Here is a 25,100-nt window from a genome sequence, read left to right on the forward strand (position 1 = left end):
CCCGTGAGCCATGGCCGCTGAGCCTGTGCATCCGGAGCCTGTGCTCCGCAACGGGAGAGGCCACAACAGTGAGAGGCCCGCGTACCGCCAAAAAAAAAAAAAAAGGCTGATATAAACTATTTGGACACTTGTGAAGGTAAACGTTGGTATCAGACAACACATATCTATTGAGCATCTCTAACAGACAGAAGGGTGGATTCAAGGATTGTTCTGCCTTCAAGGAACTTACAAACATATACTTGAAAAACTAGCAATGGAAACAGCATGTCCTAAGATTGTGGTAAAGATACTAAGAGCCAAAGGATATCAGGGAAGGAAAACAGCTTTATGGTTGCCAAGATCTGAAAAGGAGGTGGGTCTCAAGCTGGACCTGGGAAGGATTGAGGAACCCAAGGAGAGGTGGGGAGGGCATGAAGAGAAAGAACCCAACTGATATAGAGAATAACATGAGAAAGGCCAACCACCTGAGGGGTGCGTCCTATTCCCCACAGTGCCAACAAAGGAAGCCTTTACAGATGGATTAACTGGCTTCCATTTCTAATGAAAGAGAATCTTAAATAAGCAGGAATATAAGTTTCTGCTTTGAGATATTACTACCTTCCTCAGCCAAAGTTTCAGAGTTTATCTTCTCTCAGAGTTAGACATGTGGTAAACATTAAAAATAACCCCAAACTGGTGGATTTCAGAAATTATGCTAAACCGAGATCTAGTCTTTGTTACTCTAATCTAAATTATTATGTCTTATTCTTAAACTGCCCATTGTAGCATCTATTAGTATAATAGTTTGAAAATGCTCATTTTGCTTTTCATATAAATCTTATTGTCTGTTATATCTTGCAACTATAAATAGTTTTACTTACTACATTTATTATAGGTACATTGTTCTTTGTCATTTCTAGTTGAATATAGAAAATAGATTACTTAGTGCAAATTACAGATGTTTAGCTCTGTTAATCTCTAAACATTATACATTGCGATAATTATCAAAGATGAAAAGGGCAATTATTTAATAAAAATGGAAATTTGGGAGTAGATGTATTTTCTTTTAAAAAATCTTTATATATATGTGTATATATTCATTTATACAGTTTCTGATATCCCAGTACTAGTGATTATAGTTCACAGTAGTAAAGTGGGGGTAAGAGAAATGAACAAATGTTAAAAAGGAAATTATTTAGCAGCTTGTTAAAGAAGAGTAGCTTGTAACTTATTGTAGCTTGTGTTACATATATATGTAACACAAGATTTAAAGATATATGTATCTTATTACATTCTACATATTAATAGTGATTTTTTCTGTTAAAAAGCTTTTTATTATGGAAAAGTTTAAATGTATACAATAGTAGACAGAGCAGTTTAATGAAACCCCATATATTTATCACCCCACCTAAAAAATTATAAACATATAGGCAATCTAGTTTTATTTATGATCCCTTCATTCCCCACTCCCACCTCTCCAGAACTAGTTTTAAACAATGCCCAAACATCTTATGATTCCATAAACACATAAATGATCATAGTAATAGCATAGGAAATACTAACATATTTTATGGATAAAAATGCTGTAATCTCTATAGCTGTTTGATATTGACATATTAACTAAATATCTGTTTAACTTCACAGTTATCATTGTTCATCATATTAGATAATGAATTAACCAGACAGGTTCAGATTTAGTCAGCTAGTATTACAAATCGTTCCTGGTGTTGTCAAAAGAGCAGGACTGTCCTAATGCTGTTAATAATAATAAAACAACAATCAGTATAATTTGCATGACAAATTTCACCAAAACCCGTGAATAATTTTTGTTTCAAGATTTGTCTTAATATTTCTTTATAGATACCCACTTTGCTAAGTCTAATTTCTTTTATCTTGTCATCCACTTCCATTCATGACATTACTAATACTTTATTCATGGTGTTAGTAAGCTGGGGAAAAATTGGGGACCCTCACTTGATTCTGGGCAAGATCCTTGTGGCCCAGTGGTGTTATAGAGAAGTAGAGCATGTTGAGGTTGTCGTGAGATTTTCGTCTTGGAATAGTCACTGCTCTTGGCTCTCCTGTAGCTTAGGGAAAATTGGGCATCGAAAGAAGGGGTGGTTGGTGTGTTGCAATACTGCTTCCGGAGAACTCAAAAATTCCTACTCCTTCAACATGTGGAAGCAAGGAGGGGGATAAGCCTCAAAGGCAGAGAATCTTGGACCTTACTGCTGGAGCTGTGGAATCCCTGGCATCAGCAGGTTGCCATGCACAAATATTTTCTTCACCCAGGACCTGGAGCTACACCTACCTATGGAGGGAGAACTTCTGTGGCCTTTCCTCACCATGAGTCAGGGTCACTACACCTTAACAGGCCACCTGCGTGTTTTGTTCCCTCCAGTTCCTTGCTTCTGTGCAGTTGGTATGGCAGGAGGGCCTACCCTCAGTTGTGCTTCATGTTCCCGTATGGTCAGCATCCCTGGGGAGGTCCATCCTCTGCCTTCTCTGCTGCCACCTTTCCAGGTGTGTGGGCAGTCAGGTGGTCTTCTCAGTAGGCCAGGGGGAAGTGGGAGGCCTCATTCAGGTGTCTACCCTTAAGCCTCCATTCTACCACTGACTACCAGGCCTACATGGGATAGTATGAAAGACTTGCCCAGCTATTAATAAAGTAGTGCAGCATTTTCCATTTGGCTGCCACTTAGCAGCCGTTGTGGGTATATTCCGTGAATGAGAAAAAGGGTAGTTGTGGAGGAGCTATGAGCGCCAGGGTCTAAGGCCGTAAACCCTAACCTGACTCCTAACTTGAGGAATACTGCTTATGGGAATATTGAGATTGTACAAGATATTTTAGGGCTTACACACTAAGTTACTTTGTGTAGCTTAAAAAATAATGTTTACTTTTGCTTTTCTTGTTTTCTTTAGAAAATCTTTGATGTGCAATAGCTAAGAAGTGAAGCAACTTTATACCTATCTGTATAGTTTCAGGTTAGCTCCTAACTACTGTTAGGATCCCAGAAAAAGACTGAGTGAAGCCAAGACCTTGGGAAAAGTGTGGACAGAGAGAAACCCTAGAAAAAGGGAGGAAAGGGGGTGCCCATGAAGAACAGGAGGATCGGGAGTGGGGAGGGACTCCTGGGAAGGAGCAGAATGCAGACCGTCGTAAACAGAACCCAAGGATCTCTGGGGGTGCCTCAGGCAGAGCCCACAGCACTCCACCCCTGTTTTTGTCACACCCTGGACTTCCGCTCATGGATTTCTTTTGGAGAATTCTGAAACGCTGCAACTTTAAAATAGAGGTCTAAAAGCAAGGACTATGACATAGTTATAGTCATTGTCAGTACCCACAGAAAATCAGAAACACTTGGAAAAACAGCCACCTCTACCTAACTCTTAAAACACCACCGTGTGTTACAACCCCACTTCAGGCACAGTTTTCTGGAAGAGTCTGCTGCCTCCTGGCAGAGCAGAGGCCTTTGCCAACCTGTAGAACTTGTTGTCTGATCTTGATATCTGTCTCACAGGGCCTGCCATTACTCTTCTTGATACAGAAGATCTCTTATGCGGCCAATTTGGTGTGGCTCACAGGCATCCAGGTTGCTGCCTTTGATGTAGTTGGAGTATTTCTGGTAGTGTTCTGGATTCAGATCTTCATTGATAGGCTCCTTCTGTGGGTGTTTTACAGGACTGGACAGCTTGAAGGCCTTAGGGAGGAGGTACACACCATCTCCCACTCGATACTGGATGCCATTCTTGGTGGCTGAGCTGTAGAGAACCCGGCCATCCAGATCCTTGAGCTGCTCTGTGGTCCTGGGAATTTCTTTTTGCCTCATTCCAGCCAGATGAACATAGCTTGTGCAGAGTTTATACTTTTCCTCCATTGGCTGAGTTTTTGGAGGGGACTTAAATCTCACATTGTTTTGATCATACCACAGCTGGTAGAGATAGGACTTCCCATCCCATCATCCTCTGCCATCAGGGCCTCAGAATCCACGCCTCCCTCCAAGGCCCAGTTTTATGACAGAACTTTATAGACCTTCACTTTGCTGTGAGTGTATGAAAAGCTGCATGTTCTCACATTTGTCCACCAGGAACAGCTCCAAGGGGTCTGATGTGGCCCCGAGGACGTTGTGTGTCCCAACACAGAACCAGTGGGTATGCAAGCTCTGCCTTTGCTGCTGTCCTCCCACAGTGCCATGACAGTGGTTTTGAGGAATTATCTGGACTAACAGAGACACAGTTCCCCACTTGCAGGGTTTCTGAGGCAATGTATACTTTCTTATGGTAACTCTTCTTCCCAGCAGTCTTGATGGCTTCTCCAACCCAATAGATCAAATTCTTGTACTTTCTTTTCTCCTGATACATTTTTTTGGAGTGATGGCATCTCCAGGATATTGCCATTGACATTGTTGTGATCTGCCTCCTTCACGACCATATTGGGACACCTCTGTTGGCAAGCCTGTTTGCTCCATTCCCTACCACCAAATTTAACCGTATCCTTACAGGCTTTACACTTTCCACATTTGGGCTGTTGACAAATCTTGCAAATGCCACACAGTCGGCGTTTAAAAGCATTCTTCTTGTCTTTGTCATCCTTTTCAATTTGCTCTGTGAAGAAAGTGTCAGAGGTCTGGTAGAGCAGCTTGGTAGTGGTGGCTTTAGTGAGGCCTTTGTCCTTCTTCTTGGTAGAATGCCCAATGGTCTGACATCTTTCAGCTTGCCTTTTTCCCAGAATGACCCCTGCCGACTTGATCAGGTCCCTCATGTAGTGGGTCAGGAAGATGGGCTGCTTGTCACTATCCCCAGTCTCATCATAATTCTCTACTTGTTCCACCACAAACTGGGCAGTGAATTGACTTAGGTTGAGCACAGAGGAGAAACAGTAACTTCAGTCTTATTGATCCGGTCTTCATAGGCTGAGTCAGGTTGTTCTGCAGGAACTCAACTACTGCCTTACTTGTGTAGATCTTCTCTTGCATCATGCTGAACATCAGTGCATTCTCTGCTTTGGGAGCCATCATAATACATTTGACAAATGAGGTGCTGAAGCTCATGAGAGCCTTTTCACCTCTGTCAAAGCCAGTGATCCACCATTCACTTATGGGGCCAAGAATTTTGCCATTAACACCACTTTCAAGAGATCGGTCATCATTTTATATTGATTTTGCTGAATCAGAAAAGAAGAGTTTGACATTCTTCTTAATTAGGCAGGTGTTGATCGGGCACAGGTGACCACTTTTACAGTACATGCTGAAGCATGTCAGTTTGGTTGGGGAAGAGCCTCTCAAAGCCAGGTTCATTGGCTTTGAAGATAGACATTCTCCCATTTGTTAGCAACTGCATCTCATCCACTGCATCAGGAGGATGCTCTTCATATCCTAGTTCAGTGTCATCCAGGTACTGTCTGCATTGAATGCACCTTGGAGGATGGGTCTTGGAGGACACAACTATTTTGGTTTGAGCAACTTTTTTCTCAGTTGGGTCCTTGGATATAGTTTTGCACCTCTTCTCCCTGCTGGCACTTTAATCTTGGACTTTCCGTCTCCAAACTTTTCATCCTTCTCTTTCTAATCGGAAACTTGTGATATTACTCTTTCAGGTTCTTTTTCCTCACGTCTCTGGCAGCTAGAATCTTTGGGTTGTCTTCTGTGCCTCTTTTCATCTTTCTTATCTCCTTCATCCTGAATTTTATCTTGAACTCCCTGTTCTGCCTGGCTCCTTAGATTTCTGTTTAGGTGCTTGTTCTTTAGTTTGACCTCTGAATCTCTTCTTTTTCATCTCTTTGTTCTTCTTCCTCTGTGTGTGTTTATGGTTTTACTCTTTCTGGTTCTTCTGCAGGGAGTGGTCTAGCAACTGGTTCTCTGGATGTGACTTTATGTCTCTTTTCCTCCTAGTCTTTTTCTTCTTCATTGATAGAGTCATCCAATTTCGGTCTTTCAAGTTCTTCCTCAGATTTCCTTGCGAAATGAGATGTGACGGTGGTCTGACTGGTAGTTTGCCTTTATAATCCTGGGCCTAGATGAGACTTCAGACTTTGTTTCTCCATCAGACTTGCATCTTCTGGGTATGCGAAGTTTAGAAACGGGTTTGGGACACTTGTTTTCCTCTACCATTCCCACACTGTGGTCCTTACCACTTGTTTTCTAGACATCCATTCACTTCCCAACTGAAAGCCTGAGATCTGTTCTCCAAGGATAAATCTTTACTTAAAGGGATTTGATTTTAGCCAGGTAGCCCTCCACTGATAATTCTTCTTTATGTATTTTATATAAAGTCACACAACTGATTTTTTAATTTTGTTTGCAGAAATTCATGCAAGGGGTTCAATTTCTCCTTCACACATTCCCTTTCTGTTAAGCTATCTGAAAACACATGGAGTCTGCTCCTGAACTGCAAAGAAAATCATCCTCACCACAATGAGCAGGGATCATTTCTTTTCTTCTTTTTTTTTTTAAACATCTTTATTGGAGTATAATTGCTTTACAATGGTGTGTTAGTTTCTGCTTTATAACAAAGTGAATCAGCTATACGTATACATATATCCCCATATCCCCTCCCTCTTGCTTCTCTCTCCCACCCTCCTTATCCCACCCCTCTAGGTGGTCACAAAAAAACGAGCTGATCTCCCCGTGCTATGTGGCTGCATCCCACTAGCTATCTGTTTTACATTTGGTAGTGTATATATGTCCATGCCACTCTCTCACTTCGTCCCAGCTTACCCTTCCCCCTCCCCGTGTCCTCAAGTCCATTCTCTACGTCTGTGTCTTTATTCCTGTCCTGCCCCTAGGTTCTTCAGAACCTTTTTTTTTTTCAGATTCCATATATATGTGTTAGCATACGGTATTTGTTTTTCTCTTTCTGACTAACTTCACACTGTATAACAGACTCTAGGTCCATCCATGTCACTACAAATAACTCAATTTTGTTTCTTTTTATGGCTGAGTAATATTCCATTGTATATATGTGCCACATCTTCTTTATCCATTCATCTGTTGATGGACACTTCGGTTGCTTCCACGTCCTGGCTATTGTAAATAGAGCTGCAATGAACATTGTGGTACATGACTCTTTTTGAAGTATGGTTTTCTCAGGGTATATGCCCAGTAGTGGGATTGCTGGGTCATATGGTAGTTCTATTTTTAGTTTTTTAAGGAACCTCCATACTGTTCTCCATAGTGGCTGTATCAATTTACATTCCCACCAACAGTGCAGGAGGGTTCCCTTTTCTCCACACCCTCTCTAGCATTTACTGTTTGTAGATTTTTTGATGGCCATTCTGACTGGTGTGAGGTGATACCTCATTGTAGTTTTGATTTGCATTTCTCTAATGATTAGTGATGTTGAGCATTCTTTCATGTGTTTGTTGGCTATCTGTATATCTTCTTTGGAGAAATGTCTATTTAGGTATTCTTCCCATTTTTGGATTGGGTTGTTTGTTTTTTTGATATTGAGCTGCATGAGCTGCTTGTAAATTTTGGAGATTAATCCTTTGTCAGTTGCTTCATTTGCAAATATTTTCTCCCATTCTGAGGGTTGTCTTTTCATCTTGTTTATGGTTTCCTTTGCTGTGCAAAAGCTTTTAAGTTTCATTAGGTTCCATTTGTTTATTTTTGTTTTTATTTCCATTTCTCTGGGAGGTGGGTCAAAAAGAATCTTGCTGTGATGTATGTCATAGAGTGTTCTGCCTATGTTTTCCTCTAAGAGTTTTATAGTGACTGGCCTTACATTTAGGTCTTTAATCCATTTTGAGTTTATATTTGTGTATGGTGTTAGGGAGTGTTCTAATTTCATTCCTTTACATGTAGCTGTCCAGTTTTCCCAGCACCACTTATGGAAGAGGCTATGTTTCTCCAATGTATGTTCTTGCCTACTTTGTCATATATTAGGTGACCATATGTGCATGGGTTTATCTCTGGGCTTTCTATCCTGTTCCATTGATCTATATTTCTGTTTTTGTGTCAGTACCATACTGTCTTGATTACTGTAGCTTTGTAGTATATTCTGAAGTCAGGGAGCCTGATTCCTCCAGCTCCATTTTTCCTTCTCAAGATTGCTTTGGCTATTCCTGGTGTTTTGTGTTTCCATACAACTTGTGAAATCTTTTGTTCTAGTTCTGTGAAAAATGCCATTGGTTGTTTGATAGGGATTGCATTGAATCTATAGATTGCTTTGGGTAGTATAGTCATTTTCACAATGTTGATTCTTCCAATCCAAGAACATGGTATATCTCTCCATCTGTTTGTATCATCTTTAATTTCTTCCATCAGTGTCTTATAGTTTTCTGCATACAGGTCTTTTGTCTCCTTAGGTAGGTTTATTCCTAGGTATTTTATTCTTTTTGTTGCAGTGGTAAATGGGAGTGTTTCCTTAATTTCTCTTTCAGATTTTTCATCATTAGTTTATAGGTATGCAAGAGATTTCTGTGTGTTAATATTGTATCCTGCTACTTTACCAAATTCATTGATTAGCTCTAGTAGTTTTCTGGTAGCATCTTTAGGATTCTCTATGTATAGTCTCATGTAATCTGCAAACAGTAACAGCTTTACTTCTTCTTTTCCGATTTGTATTCCTTTTATTTCTTTTTCTTCTCTGATTGCTGTGGCTAAAACTTCCAAAACTATGTTCAGTAATAATGGTGAGAGGGGACAACCTTGTCTTGCTACTGATCTTAGTGGGAATGGTTTCAGTTTTTCACCATTGAGAATGATGTTGGCTGTGGGTTTGTCATATACGGCCTTTATTATGTAGAGGTAAGTTCCCTCTATGCCTACTTTCTGGAGGGTTTTTATCATAAATGGGTGCTGAATTTTCTCAAAAGCTTTTTCTGCATCTATTGAGGCGATCATATGGTTTTTCTCCTTCCATTTGTTAATATGGTGTATCACATTGATTGATTTCCATATATTGAAGAATCCTTGCATTCCTGGGATAAACCCCACTTGATCATGGTGTATGATCCTCTTAATGTGTTGTTGGATTGTTTGCTAGTATTTTGTTGAGGATTTTTGCCTCTATATTCATCAGTGATATTGGTCTGTAGTTTTCTTCTTTTGTGACATCTTTGTCTGGTTTTGGTATCAGAGTGATGGTGGGTCGTAGAATGAGTTTGGGAGTGTTTCTCTCTCTGCTATATTTTGGAAGAGTTGGAGAAGGTTAGGTGTTAGCTCTTCTCTAAATGTTTGTTGGAATTCGCCTGTGAAGCCATCTCATCCTGGGCTTTTGTTTGTTGGAAGATTTTTAATCACAGTCTCAATTTCAGTCCTTGTGAATGGTCTGTTCATATTTTCTGTTTCTTCCTGGTTCAGTCTCAGAAGGTTGTGCTTTTCTAAAAATTTCTTCCAGGTTGTCCATTTTATTGGCATATAGTTGCTTGTAGTAATCTCTCATGATCCTTTGTATTTCTGCAGTGTCACTTGTTACTTCTCCTTTTTCATTTCTAATTCTATTGTTTTGAGTCTTTTCCCTTTTTTGTTGATGAGTCTGGCTAATGGTTTATCAATTTTGTTTATCATCTCAACGAACCAGCTTTTAGTTTTATTGACCTTTGCAATCGTTTCCTTCATTTCTTTTTCATTTACAACTGATCTGATCTTTATGATTTCTTTCCTTCTGCCAACTTGGGGTTTTTTGTTCTTCTTTCTCTGATTGCTTTAGGTGTAAGGTTAGGTTGTTTTTTTGAGATGTTTCTTGTTTCTTGAGTTAGGATTGTATTGCTATAAACTTGCCTCTTTGAACTGCTTTTGCTGCATCCCATAGGTTTTGGGTTGTTGTGTTTGCATTGTCATTTGTTTCTAGGTATTTTTTGATTTTCTGTTTTATCTCTTCAGTGATCTCTTGGTTATTAAGTAGTGTATTGTTTAGCCTCCATGTGTTTGTATTTTTTACAGATTTTTTCCTGTAATTGATATCTTGTCTCATAGCGCTGTGGTCAGAGAAGATACTTGATACAATTTCAATTTTCTTAAATTTACCAAGGCGTGATGTGTGACCCAAGATATAATCTATCTTGGAGACTGTTCCCTGAGCACTTGAGGAGAAAGTGTATTCTGTTTTTTTTGGATGAAATGTCCTATAAATATCAGTTAAGTCCATCTTGTTTAATGTATCATTTAAAGCTTGTGTTTCCTTATTTATTTTTATTTTGGATGATCTGTCCATTGGTGAAGGTGGGGTGTTAAAGTCCCCTACTATGATTGTGTTACTGTCGATTTCCCCTTTTATGGCTGTTAGCATTTGCCTTGTGTATTGAGGTGCTCCTATGTTGGGTACATAAATATTTAGGATTGTTATAACTTCTTCTTGGATTAATCCCTTGATCATTATGTAGTGTCCTTTTTTGTCTCTTGTAATAGTCTTTATTTTAAAGTCTATTTTGTCTGATATGAGAATTGCTACTCCAGCTTTCTTTTGATTCCCTTTTGCATGGAATATCTTTTTCCATCCCCTCACTTTCAGTCTGTATGTGTCCCTAGGTCTGAGGTGGGTCTCTACAGACAGCATATTTATGGGTCTTGTTTTTGTATCCATTCAACCATTTTATGTCTTTTGGTGGGAGCATTTAATCCATTTACATTTAAGGTAATTATCGATATGTATGTTCCTATTACCATTTTCTTAATTGTTCTTTTCTTTTTATTGAACCTCTTTTTGATATGTTGCAGTTAACACTTTTGCAAATTAGGGAGTTAATATGAGTAGGGATATTTTCTCAGATTTCTTTCCCAGGAAGTATCCTTGGTCCTCACACTGTGGACCTATTTTCTTCTTTTGCAACATTTGTTCTCTGCTTCAAAGTTCTGTCATTTAACTATATAGTTTCCCCCTTTCAATTCTTTTTGTTGCCTTTTTGCATCTCTTCTGTGTAACACTGTTCCTGATGTTTTGGCCTTTGCTTCTATTGACCAACACTGTGGTTGACTATTTTAACCAAAATCATTGATCCTAGTCTTACCCACTCCCCAGTTACCAGGGATCCCCTGATTGGGACATTTTTATAAATCATTTCTCAGGGTCTATGCCAAGAGAGCACAATGTAGCTAAAATTGTAGACTTGAATCACTTATAAGACAACCATGACAAAGCAAGAGAATGAGGCAAGCGGGGAACGCTTTAAGTATCTGTTACCTGCCACTCACTACTCACATCTTCATGGTTTTCACCTGAGCCTGATAATGAAAGGCCTGGAGTGGGCATTCTGTGTCAGTTGCAGACCACAATGATTCCAGACTCAGGGCTATATTGTACTATATTGAGCCTGCCATTATACTCTAGAAAACTCTCTTTCTATGGAGCAGCCCCAACTGAGTTAACAATTGTTTGTGAAGGGGAAAATATGTGTCAGTTTATATCACCACTCTATGTTGGAACAGTGTATGTCCATGTACATTATGGAAATAGAGTAGGAACTTTTCTTTTTTGCAAATGGCCACTATTTAATCTTTTAAGGACATCGGGTGCTTCTGATGATGTGGAAAGTGTCAGAAAAGACACACTGGTTAGTTTTCAACATCAAATGAAAATAGAATCATCATAAAGGTTTTTCAAACTGCTCACTCATCTCTTTGGTAATTTACCTTTTTCCTTGGTACATTAGGTCAAATGCCTCATTAACTTTGTCAAAAGCACGGGTATGGGACACCAATGCATCCAGATCGAATTTCTAATTCTTGTAGTCAGCAGCCAGCTTTGGGACAGAATCGATACCTTTCCAGACTGTAATTGGCCAAAATGCCAAATAAAGACATGGTGCTTGACATGAAAAGGTAGTTTAACCAGTGTTTGTCGAATGAATGAAATTATCAGGTCAGATTTGGGTTGCTTCAAATAGGTTATCTCCCTGCCATCTTTAATTTTTTGTACTTTTATCTGTTAAATTTTTTTTCTTCAAAAGAAAAATTCAAGATTATTTTCTATTTCTACATAAGGAAGTATCTCAATTTGATCACCGTCTACCTTTTGTTCCCCTATGTTGGTCCATTTTAATGCAAACTGAATTTCAATTTGCAAATTATAGTTATCCTTCTATAAAGAAACTCTGTTTACTTTCAAGTAACTAATAGAATAAACAGCTTTCATGTAGTCTTCAGGTATATTCTAGGCACTCAATATTCAAAAAATAAATTATTTTCCTTTCCTTTCAATAATCCTAATTATGATAATTTGAGTACTACTATGAAGAAAATTAAAAGAAAAAAAAAACTGACCACCAAAGCTTGTTCCATTTAGAGTATGGCCCATTATTAGCTCCACTGCAGAAACATTCAATCTGTTGTCACCAACGTTTACTCCAATGATGTACGTACTCCCCAACCTACTGTTATGCTGTCAAGGGCTGCTCTCTGGAAGGTCAAACAGAAAGATTAGCTGAGTAAGATAAGTAGAACATGACCTCCAATGTGGGTTTGTACAATAGTTTAGGGAAAATTTACACAACTCTGCATACAAGATAATGGGATTCCAGCTAATAAGGTTGTAATATTGTAGATTGAGACTTGAGGCACCAGTGTTCTATTTCAGATAGAACATCCAATAAAATTTTGAATGTCATCAAAAAAGATATTGAAAATAAACAAAACATATTTTACTCTGTTATATACATACATGAAGGTAAAGAAAGATCTATAGAAGATATTATAAACTCTAGTCAACAAGTTTTTGACCAGGTACAATGGTATATATGAAGATATTTGCAATTCTAGGGACATAGGATCAAAATTAAGTCACAAACAGAGGGCGAATGAGTATTCACTAGAGTCTAAAAATGAGGCATATAACTGTAAACTTAGCAGATCTCAATGTAGGATAATTTAAAAGAAATGCTATTTAAAACAGAAGGCAAAACAGTTAAACAGAAAATAACAGTGGCTGCTGCTCATCAAACATTTCATCTGCTTCCCTATATTTTTTAGCTCTCTTGCAGTTAAGTAGAGTCATGTGACTAGTTCTGGGCTATGGGCAGGAGTGACGTGTGCCATTTCCTAGCCCAAATAAAAAAGCCAGTGTACAACCCGTCAGCTGTCCCTTCTGCTCTAACAACCAAGAGGACCTCATGTCGAGATTGTAAAGCCACAAATTTGAACTTCCTTCATTGCTGAGTCACCACTTGGAAGGCAGGGGCCCAGGGGATTTGCATTGATCTTTGCATGAGAGAAAGAGAAAATATTACCTTAACCTACTGCAGGTTTGGAGTTAATATAAAAATGCCAAGATTGAAAATGTAAATAAGTTTAAGAAAGATATAAACTTGTGGATGGCCATTCCACATAGAAGCCCTATGTTATAGTTGAACATTTAAAATCTTTTGAGACTAATATTATACAAGAAAAATATAAACTTGCCCCATCATATCGTTTGCCATAGCCAGTGGTTAACTTGGTTCTCACCTGTTGAGGCAACTTTTACTTCTACAGAAGTCCCAATAGGAATACCATTCCTGTTCATCACTGATCATTATATGAAAGAAGCAATCTGAAGTACAGTAAATTCTTTCCCTCTTCTCTCTGTCTGTCTTACTGGGGATGGACAATGCAATGACCTAGAACTTTTAGAATGTGTTTTGAAATCTTTATTTGAATATGTGTTTATTTATAGTTTTGAGAATTTCTAACATTTCTAAATAGCAGCTCTAGATCAGCCTCTTATTTTGGTTAGGTTGCCTTTGTTTCCTTGGCACTGAACAACTCTAAGTAATCTGATAAAAAAGAATATTTGGATGGCAAAGCTGAGGACCAAGCCTCACCAAGGCATTTTAGGTGTTTCACATGAACCTGGCTTTATTCATTCATTTGCTGAAAAATTATCAAGCTCATATTATGTGCCAGGCACAGGGCTAGGCTCTGGAGCTATCACAATGAAGAAGAGAGAATTCTTGCCTTTACAGAGCAAATCATCTAATAGGAAGGAGAAATAAATGGGAAATTTCTTCATAGTGTGATAAGAAGGAAGACAGGGTTAAATACAGAAACTTTAGGGGAAAGTGGGAGGGAGGGGTACCTCATGCATGCCTGGGAGGGTGGAGTAGGCTTCCAACAGGAAGGGATAAATAAATGGAGTCAGCCAGAAGTGGGGGAGCTTTCCAGGCAGTGTTGGTGGGAGCCAGGTGTGAAAAGTCCAGAGGCACAGTCCAGAGCCCAGAGACTGAGGGTCAGGCCCAGGAGAACAGAGAGCCACAAAAGGAAGAAAGAGAAAGAATGACTATAGCATATTGAAAGAAAAGGGGAATAATTAAAGGGGAATAAAATCTTTAGTTTTTTGTTTAGGAAGATCACTCTGGTTGCATTTTGCAGTTTAGAGTCAAGGGAAAACGATTGATGTCAAGCAGGTTCAAATAAGGAGGTTGTGTGAAGCGTCCAAGTGATATTGACATCTCTCTAATCTCTCAGTTGAAGAGCTTTGTAAAAGCTTCTAAATTCTAACATGGAATTCCAGGGACGCATCTTACCATCATCAGGGCTGCCATCTGAGACCTTCCCCTGAAGCCACAAAGGCACAGGGTGAGAAGCAGAGATGAATTACTACAGTTTGAGAGAGAGGAATCTGCTGTCAGGGAGAAAGTAGGGTAGCTCTATGGAGATGGGTGGAGGTTTCTGTTGTCTCTTGACTGGGTCTGCTGTCCCAGGACAGCATTCGTATTTAGGGGACATATTTAGCAGACTGTATTTAAATCAGGGACAGTCTACAATCTAACATATGAGTAAAGGAAAAGAAATGAACATGAACTGGGTGCCAGCTATATGCTAGCCTCTGGGCCAGATGTCTTACATATGTAATATGATTTAATTATCCCCACAACTATTTGTAGTAGATATTATGGTAGAGAGATAGGAGTAGACAGGTTAAATAACTTGCCTAAAATCACAGAGGTAATAAATGGCAGAGGCAGGTTTTGAAGATAAACCTGGCTGCTTTATCATGCTGCCTCCTAGTAATGTCTATTTTACACCACCTGGTGATTAACTATTTTACCTTGGCAATGTTGACTACAGCACCACAGCCAGTTGACAATGCACATCCAAGCAGACAAACTCTCTCTAAATTGGCATCATCATCAACTTTGGCAAGGTTAACATCTGACACTACAGTGTACTGACTGAAGGTACTTGTTCCCATGAAATGGTAAATTGGTTTTCCTCTGCAGGTAAACCTGCTAGTTTTGTCTTCCATTAATTTTTTATCACCCATAGGATTTTTGAAATGCCTAGGGGAAAAAGATACCAAAAAAGAGAAAGTAGATGGACCACTGATTACTTTCCTGAAGAAAAAAATTAGGCGTTGTGTATTCGTTGTGATAATTTTATTAGATGGAAAAATTGAAAAAAAATGGCTTGAGAATTTTCACCTAAATATATAGTCAGAAGCGGTCTAAAGGTAATAATGATAATAATAATACACTTTGGATTGTATACTTCTTATGTGCCAGAAACTCTTTTAAGGGCTTTACATGTATTTCTTTAAAAAAATTGTATTATGGAAAACTCAAGCACATATAAAAGTAGAAAGAATAGCAAAATGAATCCTCATGTAACCATCTCCCAGCTTTGGCAATTATCAATTCATGACTGATCTAGTTTCATCTATTACCTACCTGCTTCCCCAACACCAGCACCTATCCTCCCAACTTTGGACCATTTTGAAGTAAATCCTAGACATCGCTATTTCATCTGTAAATATTTCAGTATGTGTCTCTAAAAGATAAAGATTCTTTTAGTTCCACACATTGCATTTGGTTGATATGTCTCTTAAGTCTCTTTTAATTTATAGGTTCTCGCCCCACCCCTTGTTTTTTCCCTGCCATTTATTTGTTGAAGAAACAGTCATTTGGCCTACAGAATTCTTCACTCTAGATTTTTCTGATTACACTCTTGTAATCTGGTTTAACATGTTTCTCCATCACTGTATTTCCTCTAAACTAGTATTTTTGATCTAAGTGCTTGATCTGATTCAGGTTTTGTTTTTTGTAGGAATATTGCTAAAATAGTGTTATGTATTTTCATCTGGAGGCATATAATACCTTATCTCTGTTTTTGTGATGTTAGAAAGAATTGATGGTCATTGTCAAAATCTATTATTAAAGGTTTGCAAAAGAGTGTATTCATTCTTTAAATATCTGCAAAACCCTGTGAAGTAGGCATTATTATTGTCCCCATTTTATAGATGAGGAAATTGAGGCACGGTAATCTATGTAAGAATAGTAAAATTTTAGCTTCTAAAATAACTAGTTTAAATTAGCATTAAGCATAAACAGATCTTTCTATAGTCTCAGTAGAGAATAAGGCAATTAAAATTTTTGACTCTGGAGCCAGACTGCCTAGGTTCAAAATCTAGCTCCAAGACTTATATCTGTGTGGTCTTTGAATAAATTACTGTGACTCATTGCATTCCTCTCTCATCCTCTGTAGAAGTAGCTATTATTCTGAATGTGGCATTTATCATTCCCTTTACTACATACACATGAACCATAAACAATATATGGTATTGTTATTGTATATGACTAAATTTATCTGTGAGAAACTTGCTTCTTTCCCTTAACATTATATGTGTGAGATTATTCTATGTTGATACATTTAGAGCAAGTTTAGCCATTCTCATTGTTATATAGTAATTCCATTGTGTTACTACATAGCAATTTGTTAATCTATTTCTTATTGAAGGACATTTACCCTATTTTCAATTGCTTGTTATTACAATGTTGCAATGATCATTATCGTGCATGTCTGTTTGGGTGATTTTACAAGTTTCTTGTACACATCTAGAATTGGTGGGTACAAAGTATCCACATCTTCAACTCCATTTAGGTATGCCAATGTACTGCCCAAAATATTTGTAACAATTTATACTCTTACTAATAGTTTATAGAGCTTACTTGATTTTTCCACAAAAATTTGTGCGTGAACTCAGACAGAACTTGCATTTTCCACATTGAGTTGTGTAGAGTGGAATTACTTTGTTACCTAGAAAAAAAGACCATGTGTTAGATGATGTGTACTTATAGTTTCTACCAGGTGAATTGGTGGAAAACACCATTCTTTATGGTATACATTTTATGTTCAGTAGGAAGTATAGGTGGCTACAGTATTTTATTAACCTACAAGATTGCTGATTCTCCCAAGTATTGTATATACTGTCTTTTTTTCTTTTTCATTTTTTCTCTGCTGGGCAGTCAAGCAACACATCTGTATTATACTATCAGGTGCAGAGTCCTTTATGAGACTCTGCTGTCATTGCAACACTCTGCATTATGACTATTATTTATTACATAATGACTTTATTTATTACATTTCTAAACATCCTGCATGGAACAGAACATCCTTATATAATAGGGGAGGTGGGCAATAGGCTAGATGTGGAGAGTAAACTATATATCATCTTCAAGTTTCATCATTTAGTTCACTCTCAAATTCCACATTTTCTGCTTTTTATTCAATTTCAATAATGATTTCTATCCTCTGATGACCAAGGTCCAATAATGATGATTAACGTTTGTTCAACATTTAGTACGTGTCAGCCACCATTCTAACTGCTTGCATGTATTATCTCATTTAATTCTCAGGACAACCCTTTGAGATGGGTACTGTTATTGTCCCCATGTTAGAAAATGGAAATCTGAGCTGAGTCACAGAAAAGTGACTTAACTGGTTAAGGTCACACAGCCAGTAAGTGGTAGAGCTGGGACTACATTGGCCAGACTTGTTTGTGGATGCCAAATTTTGGAGAGCAATTTGTTTCTATAATCTTGTTTTGAATGGAAAGATACTAATATACTTCTCACTTTGGAGCATCCTCATTAAAGGAGGAAAGAATGATACAGTTCATCCTGTCTGATAAGTGGCAATTGCATAGCTCATATTGCAGTATTTGATGGATCTGTTACAAAATGTAAAGTAAATAATTCGACTATTGGCATGCTTCATATACATGTTTATCTTACAAACTTCCAAGAAGACATTTAAGCTAACATTGACATATGCATAATATTTCTCGCTTAAGCTACCTATAAGTCATCATTCTTTAAATTCTTTATAATATTAAAATAGTTTTCTGTTTTATTTAGAGGAGGTTTAAATTGTCATCTGTTCCCCCTTGGAAGCTCAGTGTAAGCTCACCTTGTACCTTTGCATCATAGGACAGTTTCGCAGTGCTATATGTCAATAAAGTGACCGTATTTCCCAGGTTTTATTAGACAGTTCTTTTTTTTTTTATTTCCCAGACCAGGGATCAAACTTGCACCCCCTGCAGTGGAAGTGCAGAGTCTTAACCACTGGACTGCCAGGGAAGTCTCTAGGTAGTTCTCATTGGAAATATTGTGTCTCATTGCTAGACTCTGATAGACTGTGTGTTTCAGTTTTGCTTTGGAAAACATGGTCCCCTTATGTAAACAGAGATCAGTTATAGCATGCAAAGCCAGGACTGTATCAGGTATTATCCCTGAAATATCCTGACATTTCCATTGAGTTGGAATCAGAAATTAAAATACCTGGTTTGAAGTTGGTCACTCCTGGCCCGACACTTTCCACCAGTCCTGCAGCCTCATGGCCAAGGATCACTGGGAAAAAAGCCTCCTCAAATTGAGGATGGATGACATGGGCATCAGTATGGCACAAGGTGGTGGTGATTATCTACAAAGCAACCGCAGACTTGAGTCCTGTTTCTGTAATTATATCATTGGGGTAGTTAGGAGGATAATTTTAGGCCCAATGACACCTTGAAACTTAACAACACTCATTGAGCTCAATAAAAGAATTGTATTTTGAAAAAAAAAAGAACAATTAAAAATACGTTACGGGGCTTCCCTGGTGGTGCAGTGGTTGAGGGTCCGCCTGCTGATGCAGGGGACACGGGTTCGTGCCCCGGTCCGGGAAGATCCCACATGCCGTGGAGCGGCTGGGCCCGTGAGCCATGGCCGCTGAGCCTGCGCGTCTGGAGCCTGTGCTCCGCAACGGGAGAGGCCACAACGGTGAGAGGCCCACGTACCGCAAAAAAAAAAAAAAAAAGTTACGATATATTCTTTCCTCTTAATGCATCTTTATTTTCTTCCTTTCACTGTCACTGAAAAATCACACAAAGAGAGAGAATTGGCAGTCACTGTCTCTAGGAGAGGAGAAATCAAAGGTAACAGGGAAAAGTTAAACTCTGTTAGAGGGAGTGGAGGGGGAACACAGGTTTCTAGGGCTTGTTCAAATTTTGTTGAAACTATATGAAATACAATAGAGGTAATAAAACTTTTATAGTTAAAAGAGAGCTATCAAATAAAGGATTGTCTTAATTAATTACGAAGTGTCCCAGTATTATTTTTCAGGATTCTGTTCGTGAGGATATCTCATTCATTCTCATGCATAAACTCTTACTGTGGTGATCCTGAGGAAAAACATAAGCCAGGTCAGCTGCAGAGAAAATGGAGAAATGGACTCAACTTGTCGCCTGTGATCCCTCTCTGCTCAGTGCCATGTCTTCTCCCTGCTGTCTCACTTCTGTGCCCTCCTCTGGGCACCCAGGACCCTTAGCATCAGATCTTTCCTTGCTTTGAACCAAACTCTCAATCTTTCTTTTAATAACCCTTTTCAATAACTGGCAACTGGAAAACAAAAAGAAAACCTACCTAATTCTAATCTAAAAGGAATTCCTTTGTCTGATTCTTACAATTTACCCCTCCTGGGGATAATACCTGTTTTTAATGTGAACCTAAATATGTAATTCCCCCATAGTGAGAACTCCTGGGACTCCCAGATACACTACATAGGCTTGACCTGACCGAAGCCGAGTCTGCATTTGGTGTCTTGCCTGTCCCGCCATGGGAAAGTCCACACACAACTGAATTCGAACTTCATGAGCCTTGAGGGGAGCTCCCTCAACCTCTTCAACGCTGAGGGGCTTGTTTGCTTTCCAGGCGATAGCTGCTTTGCATTTAATAACCTGAGAAAGAGGGAGAGGGGGAAAGGATAGGAGGGAGGAAGAGAGAAGGAGAGAGAAAGAAAGAATATCATGGAAAAAAAATGAACGAACGTGTTGATACTATTATTTCATGAAAGAGAGTTTTGGAGTTTGTGGCTGGATGTTATATATAATTATATTATTCTAAAGACAAGGGACCTTAATTGAAAATAAGAAGTCAAATTCTACATTGTAGTCATTGCACTTTTACTTTTCGAAAAGAACAGGTGTATTAAAGTTTACCTTATTATAAAGCCTTGATTTTTTTCTCTCCAGAATAAAGAGGATAAATTTACAGGATTTGGGCAGGGTAGCTGGCCAGTATGTGTTTGTTGATCGAACGATTTGTTATCAGCTCTGCATTACCTGAATCCTTATTGCTAGAGCAGATGCGTTTTACATCTTCACTGCTCAAAATGTGGACCTCCCTGCCACCAGCAGTTATCGACATCACCTGAGAATTTGCTAGAGCTATAAGCCCTGTCCAAAATCCACTGAATCAAAATCTGTGTTTGAACAAGATCCCCATGTGATTCATATGCACATAAAAGTTTGAGAAGTGAGGCTTACATAATTATTAAATTTATCAGTAGAATATACATTAAATAAAAATTTTGTCCCTTTGAAAGAATTTGGGTAAAGATGTACGAAAAGAAATTAAGCATTAAAAATTTTATAATCCCCAGATTTAAAAACTTTTAGCCTCTTAAAATTATATTTTTAATTTAAATGTAAGTAACATTGAAGGAAAGTGGGAAGAAACAAACCTATACTCCTTCATTCTAGTGCTACTATTTTTACTTTTGGTAAGATTTTCCCAGTCTTTTTCCACATGAATACATATTTTTTGATACCTGTTATGCAGTTTTGAATTGTATTTTAAATATCATGTCTTATAGATGCAACATGGGCTAATTATGGAAAGTTTCAAAATGAAAATATGAAAAAAGAAACAAAACCCATCTGTAATTTTATCTCCCACTTTAGGATTTTGAGGTAAATCATTTGAGTTTTTTTCACATGGGACCATATTGTATGTAATATTTTATAATCTACTTTTTTCTACTTATTAATATACAATGAATATTTTCCATATTCTCTAACATTATTTCTAATGAATACAAATTTTATTTTATGATTATGGCACAGTTACTCAAATGTCTCTTTTTTTTTAGCCATTATAAATAATATTTAATTGATCACCTTTGTAGTAAGCATTTTGGCAAATTCACAGTTATTTCCTAGAGTAAATAACTAGCATGAGGGTCACTCATATCCTTTTGATCATCTTTATTTTGTCTTCTAGTTTTATTAAGATATAATTGATATACAGCCCTGTATAAGTTTAAGGAGTGTATAGAATAATGATTTGACTTAAATACATCATGAAATGATTACCACAATAAGTTTAGTGAACATCCATCATCTCATATAGACATAAAATTAAAGAAATAGAAAAAGAATGTTTTTCCTTGTGATGAGAACTCAGGATTTACTCTCTTAACAACTTTCATATATAACATACAGCAGTGTTGGTTATATTTACCATGTTGTACGTTACATCCCTACTACTTATCTGTCTTATAACTGGAAGTTTGTACCTTATGACTAACTTCATGCAATTCCTCCCTGCCCCGCCCTCCCGCCTCTGGTAACTACTAAACCCAATCTCTTTTTCTATGAGTTCGTTTGTTTTTGAAGTATAATTGGCCTACAGCACTATGTTAGTTTCTGGCACACAACATAGTGATTCGCTAATTCCATACATTTCAAATGCTCATCATGAAAAGTCTAGTTATCATCTGTCACCATATAAAGGTACTAATTATTGACTATATTCCCTATGCTGTACATTTCATACTTGTGACTCGTTTATTTTATAACTGGTAGTTTGTATCCCTTAATTTCCCTCACTTATTTCTCTCATCTTCCCAGCTCCCCACCCCCACCCCCGGGCAATCACCTGTTCTCTGTATCTGTGATTTTGTTTCTGTTTTGTTATGTTTGTTCATCTGTTTTTGTTTTTTAGAGTCCACATATAAGTGAAATCATACAATATTTGTCTTTCTCTGTATGACTTATTTCACTTAGCTTAATACCCTCTAGGTCTACCGATGTTGTCACAAATGGCAAGATTTCATTCTTTTTTATGACTGAGTAATATTTCGTTGTGAGTGTGTATGTACATATGTGTATATATATATATTTTTAAATTTTATTCATTTTATTTTTGGCTGTGTTGGGTCTTCGCTGCTGAGCGTGGGCTTTTCTCTAGTTGCGGCGAGCGGGAGCTACTCTTTGTTGCGGTGCGGGGGCTTCTCATTGCGGTGGCTTCTCTTGTGGAGCACGGGCTCTAGGCACGCGGGCTTCAGTAGTTGTGGCTCACGGGCTCTAGAGCACAGGCTCAGTAGTTGTGGCACACGGGCTTGGTTGCTCCGAGGCATGTGGGATCTTCCCAGACCAGGGCTTGAACCCATGTCCCCTGCATTGGCAGGTGGATTCTTAACCACTGCACCACCAGGGAAGTACCTATATGAGTATATATATACCATGTCTTCTTTATCCATACATCTGTTGATGGGGACTTAGCTTTTGATCAACTTTAAACTGCTGCTTTCTGAGAGTAATTCCCAAGGACGCTTCTTTTAACAAATGTATAAAGACACACACACACAAAACACGAATTGAACAAAGAAACAGTATATTTGCTTACTTTGCCCTTGGTGCCCATTTTCTTTGGGAAACTTGCCTTGGAAGTTTCTTTCTGATTTAAGAAGTTCTTCTTCTTCTATCCAGGGTGCTCTGTGTCCTGTGTAGAATTGTCGTTGAATAAATACCATTTCTGCTCTTCTATTCTCCAGTTATTTTCTCTCCTTTTTTGTTGCCGTAATCTGCAACTTTGCCCATCTCTCTCCACATCATCATTTGTGGTGTCATATTTCAGCTGCAAACCCTCATTGCTTCCAACTGCTATTTGGGGATTTCTGTTTACTTGTTTTGTTATTGCAAAATATAAGGTAACAGAGAAAAGGTCATTAAACCTATTAGACAAGTTAACAAATAATTATAAAGTGAAGGACATTTCCACTGACCCAGAATCCCTCCTATATCCATCCGTCTCTTTCACAATCCTAATAATAATTTCCTTGCATTTCTTTTATGATTTATGCTTCTCTACACAATATAGTTTAGTTTTACTGATTAAAAGCTTTATACAAATGGAGTCATAGTGTATGTGTTCTTTCATGTCTTTTTATCCTCTCAACTCTATTTTTGTGAGATTCATCCACATTGCCTGTAGCTGTACTTTGTTTATTTTCATTACCGTGGAGTATTCCATTGTATGAATTGACCACATTTTTTTTCATCCATTTTCTGTTTTGTGATGAATCAGAATTGCATAAAAAGTCTTTTCATGTATCCTTTTGTACTTGTGCTTTTCCTTAGGGAAAATTCAGGGCTTATATGCAGCTAATACACCCTATTAAGGTGATGCCAATTGTTAAAATATTGAAATACTTCTGATCCTGTTGGTAAAAAGCCATAGTATTCTATTATCTCCTCCAGGCTTTAACTAATATTTTATTATTGAATATTTAAGTTGTTCTATTACACTTTTTAGAAGTATGATTTATACTCTGTTTCCACTTTCTCACTACCCACATTTCACTTCTTTACTTGTCTGGTTTCCATCTCTATCTTTTAATTGAAACTTTTTTGGAAAGTTGTTAGTGGCCTAATTTTTTAAAAAATGACCTTTAAAAAATTTCCATCTAGCATTTGATTTTCTAGGCTTTCTTATCATATTTTTATGATTTCTTTCCCTTTAATCCAAACTTTAGGCAGGAGTTTCCATTTGCTCCTAGACGTTTCTATTTTAATAGTGTTCATGTTCACAGAACAACCTCATCTTCTTTCACAGCTCCAGACTCCTTTCTTGGACTTCCCTGTTTTGACACTAGCATCTCCATTCTTTTTTTATTGTTCTGAAACCTCCCTTTACCTTGCTTTTTGCATTGTTTACAAGCTTTGTGTATTCTACCTGCCATGTGCCTTTCATTTCCTTCCTTCTGTTTTTATTATTACACTGTAGATAAGTGTAGTCACCTTCTTACTACTTGCTAACACTCACAGTAGCCTTTTTACTAGTTTTCCTATTTGCAGAGCTCCCTCTGCCAGTCAGTGTTTCAAAATGTTGTTAGATTAGTATTCTTAACAGCTTTTATTGTATTATTCTCTTAGTCTAAAACCATTAAGAACTCTCTAATCCCTACTGAGCTCACTCTGGCATTCAAGACCATTTATCTACAACCCAACCTGTGTTTCAAACCTTATCTTCCAGGTTTCCCTATTTGTGGTCTCATATCAACCTAAGATAGACCTTTCTCCAATGCACTGTGTGCCTTCCTGCCTCCATGCTTTATTTGAATTGTTTCCCCTGATTAGAACACCTACTGCTGCCTGTTCTGCCTACTAAACTAACATATTCTTAAGGTCCATTTTCGGATACCTATCTTGCCATTTCCAGCTCTTATATCCAGGATGATCTTTACCGTCTTTGAATCCCCACAGCACTCACTGTGTTTCCATCCCCTTACTCCTCACACATAGATAGCTACATGAAGCAAAACTTATTCTGTCTCATATCTATTATTTGTGTCCTTTTTTGACACCCCCGCTCCAACCTCCAGCCTCCTTACAATAATGATTGTATTTACTTTCATTTTGTATCCTGCAGAGAGCACTTCATAGTCCTGAAAGATACTAAGTGCTTAATAAATGATGGTCAAATTGAGTACCTTGGAAACAATACGCATTAACATTCTTCTGAATGCTTGGTATGTGCCTTCTTTCTGCCTTTCTTTCTGTGGTGCATTTTGATGAGCTTCTTTAAAAATAGGGGCTGTCTTTTATTTTCTTTCATAAACAACCTGCTAAGAAGTGTTTTGAGAGAAAGCTGGAGAAGAGATTTCAGAATGGTGGAACCCTGGGCTTTTGAATGTGAGGGTGTCTCCTAATGCTAAAAATAAGGTCATGGAGTCTTTCCATGAGAATGGCTTTACCTTTTCTGACTGTTGATTTTCAGGCTTGTAGTTGTTCTTAAAATTCCCAATGTTATATATGTTTAAAGGTATAATTTCCCACCCATTGAATTAGTATATACAGTATTTTAAATAATAATTCATTATTCTCAGTAT

General features: G+C 37.9%; 1 protein-coding gene and 1 pseudogene across 1 annotated transcript; both read right to left on the minus strand.

Annotated features, from left to right (window-relative positions):
- Positions 1 to 1,709: 1,709 nt before the first annotated feature.
- Positions 1,710 to 22,633, minus strand: LOC132489100 (all-trans-retinol dehydrogenase [NAD(+)] ADH4-like). Its single transcript, XM_060098046.1, is given in 9 exon segments — positions 1,710 to 1,734; positions 11,550 to 11,688; positions 12,180 to 12,275; positions 12,278 to 12,314; positions 14,941 to 15,172; positions 16,838 to 16,925; positions 18,449 to 18,590; positions 19,777 to 19,884; positions 22,616 to 22,633. Coding segments are annotated over 9 exon segments (885 nt in total).
- LOC132483347 (DNA (cytosine-5)-methyltransferase 1-like) lies at positions 3,388 to 11,169 on the minus strand (annotated as a pseudogene).
- Positions 22,634 to 25,100: the final 2,467 nt, after the last annotated feature.

Source organism: Mesoplodon densirostris, chromosome 1 (genome assembly GCF_025265405.1).
Source record: "Mesoplodon densirostris isolate mMesDen1 chromosome 1, mMesDen1 primary haplotype, whole genome shotgun sequence".
NCBI classification, from domain to species: domain Eukaryota; kingdom Metazoa; phylum Chordata; class Mammalia; order Artiodactyla; family Ziphiidae; genus Mesoplodon; species Mesoplodon densirostris.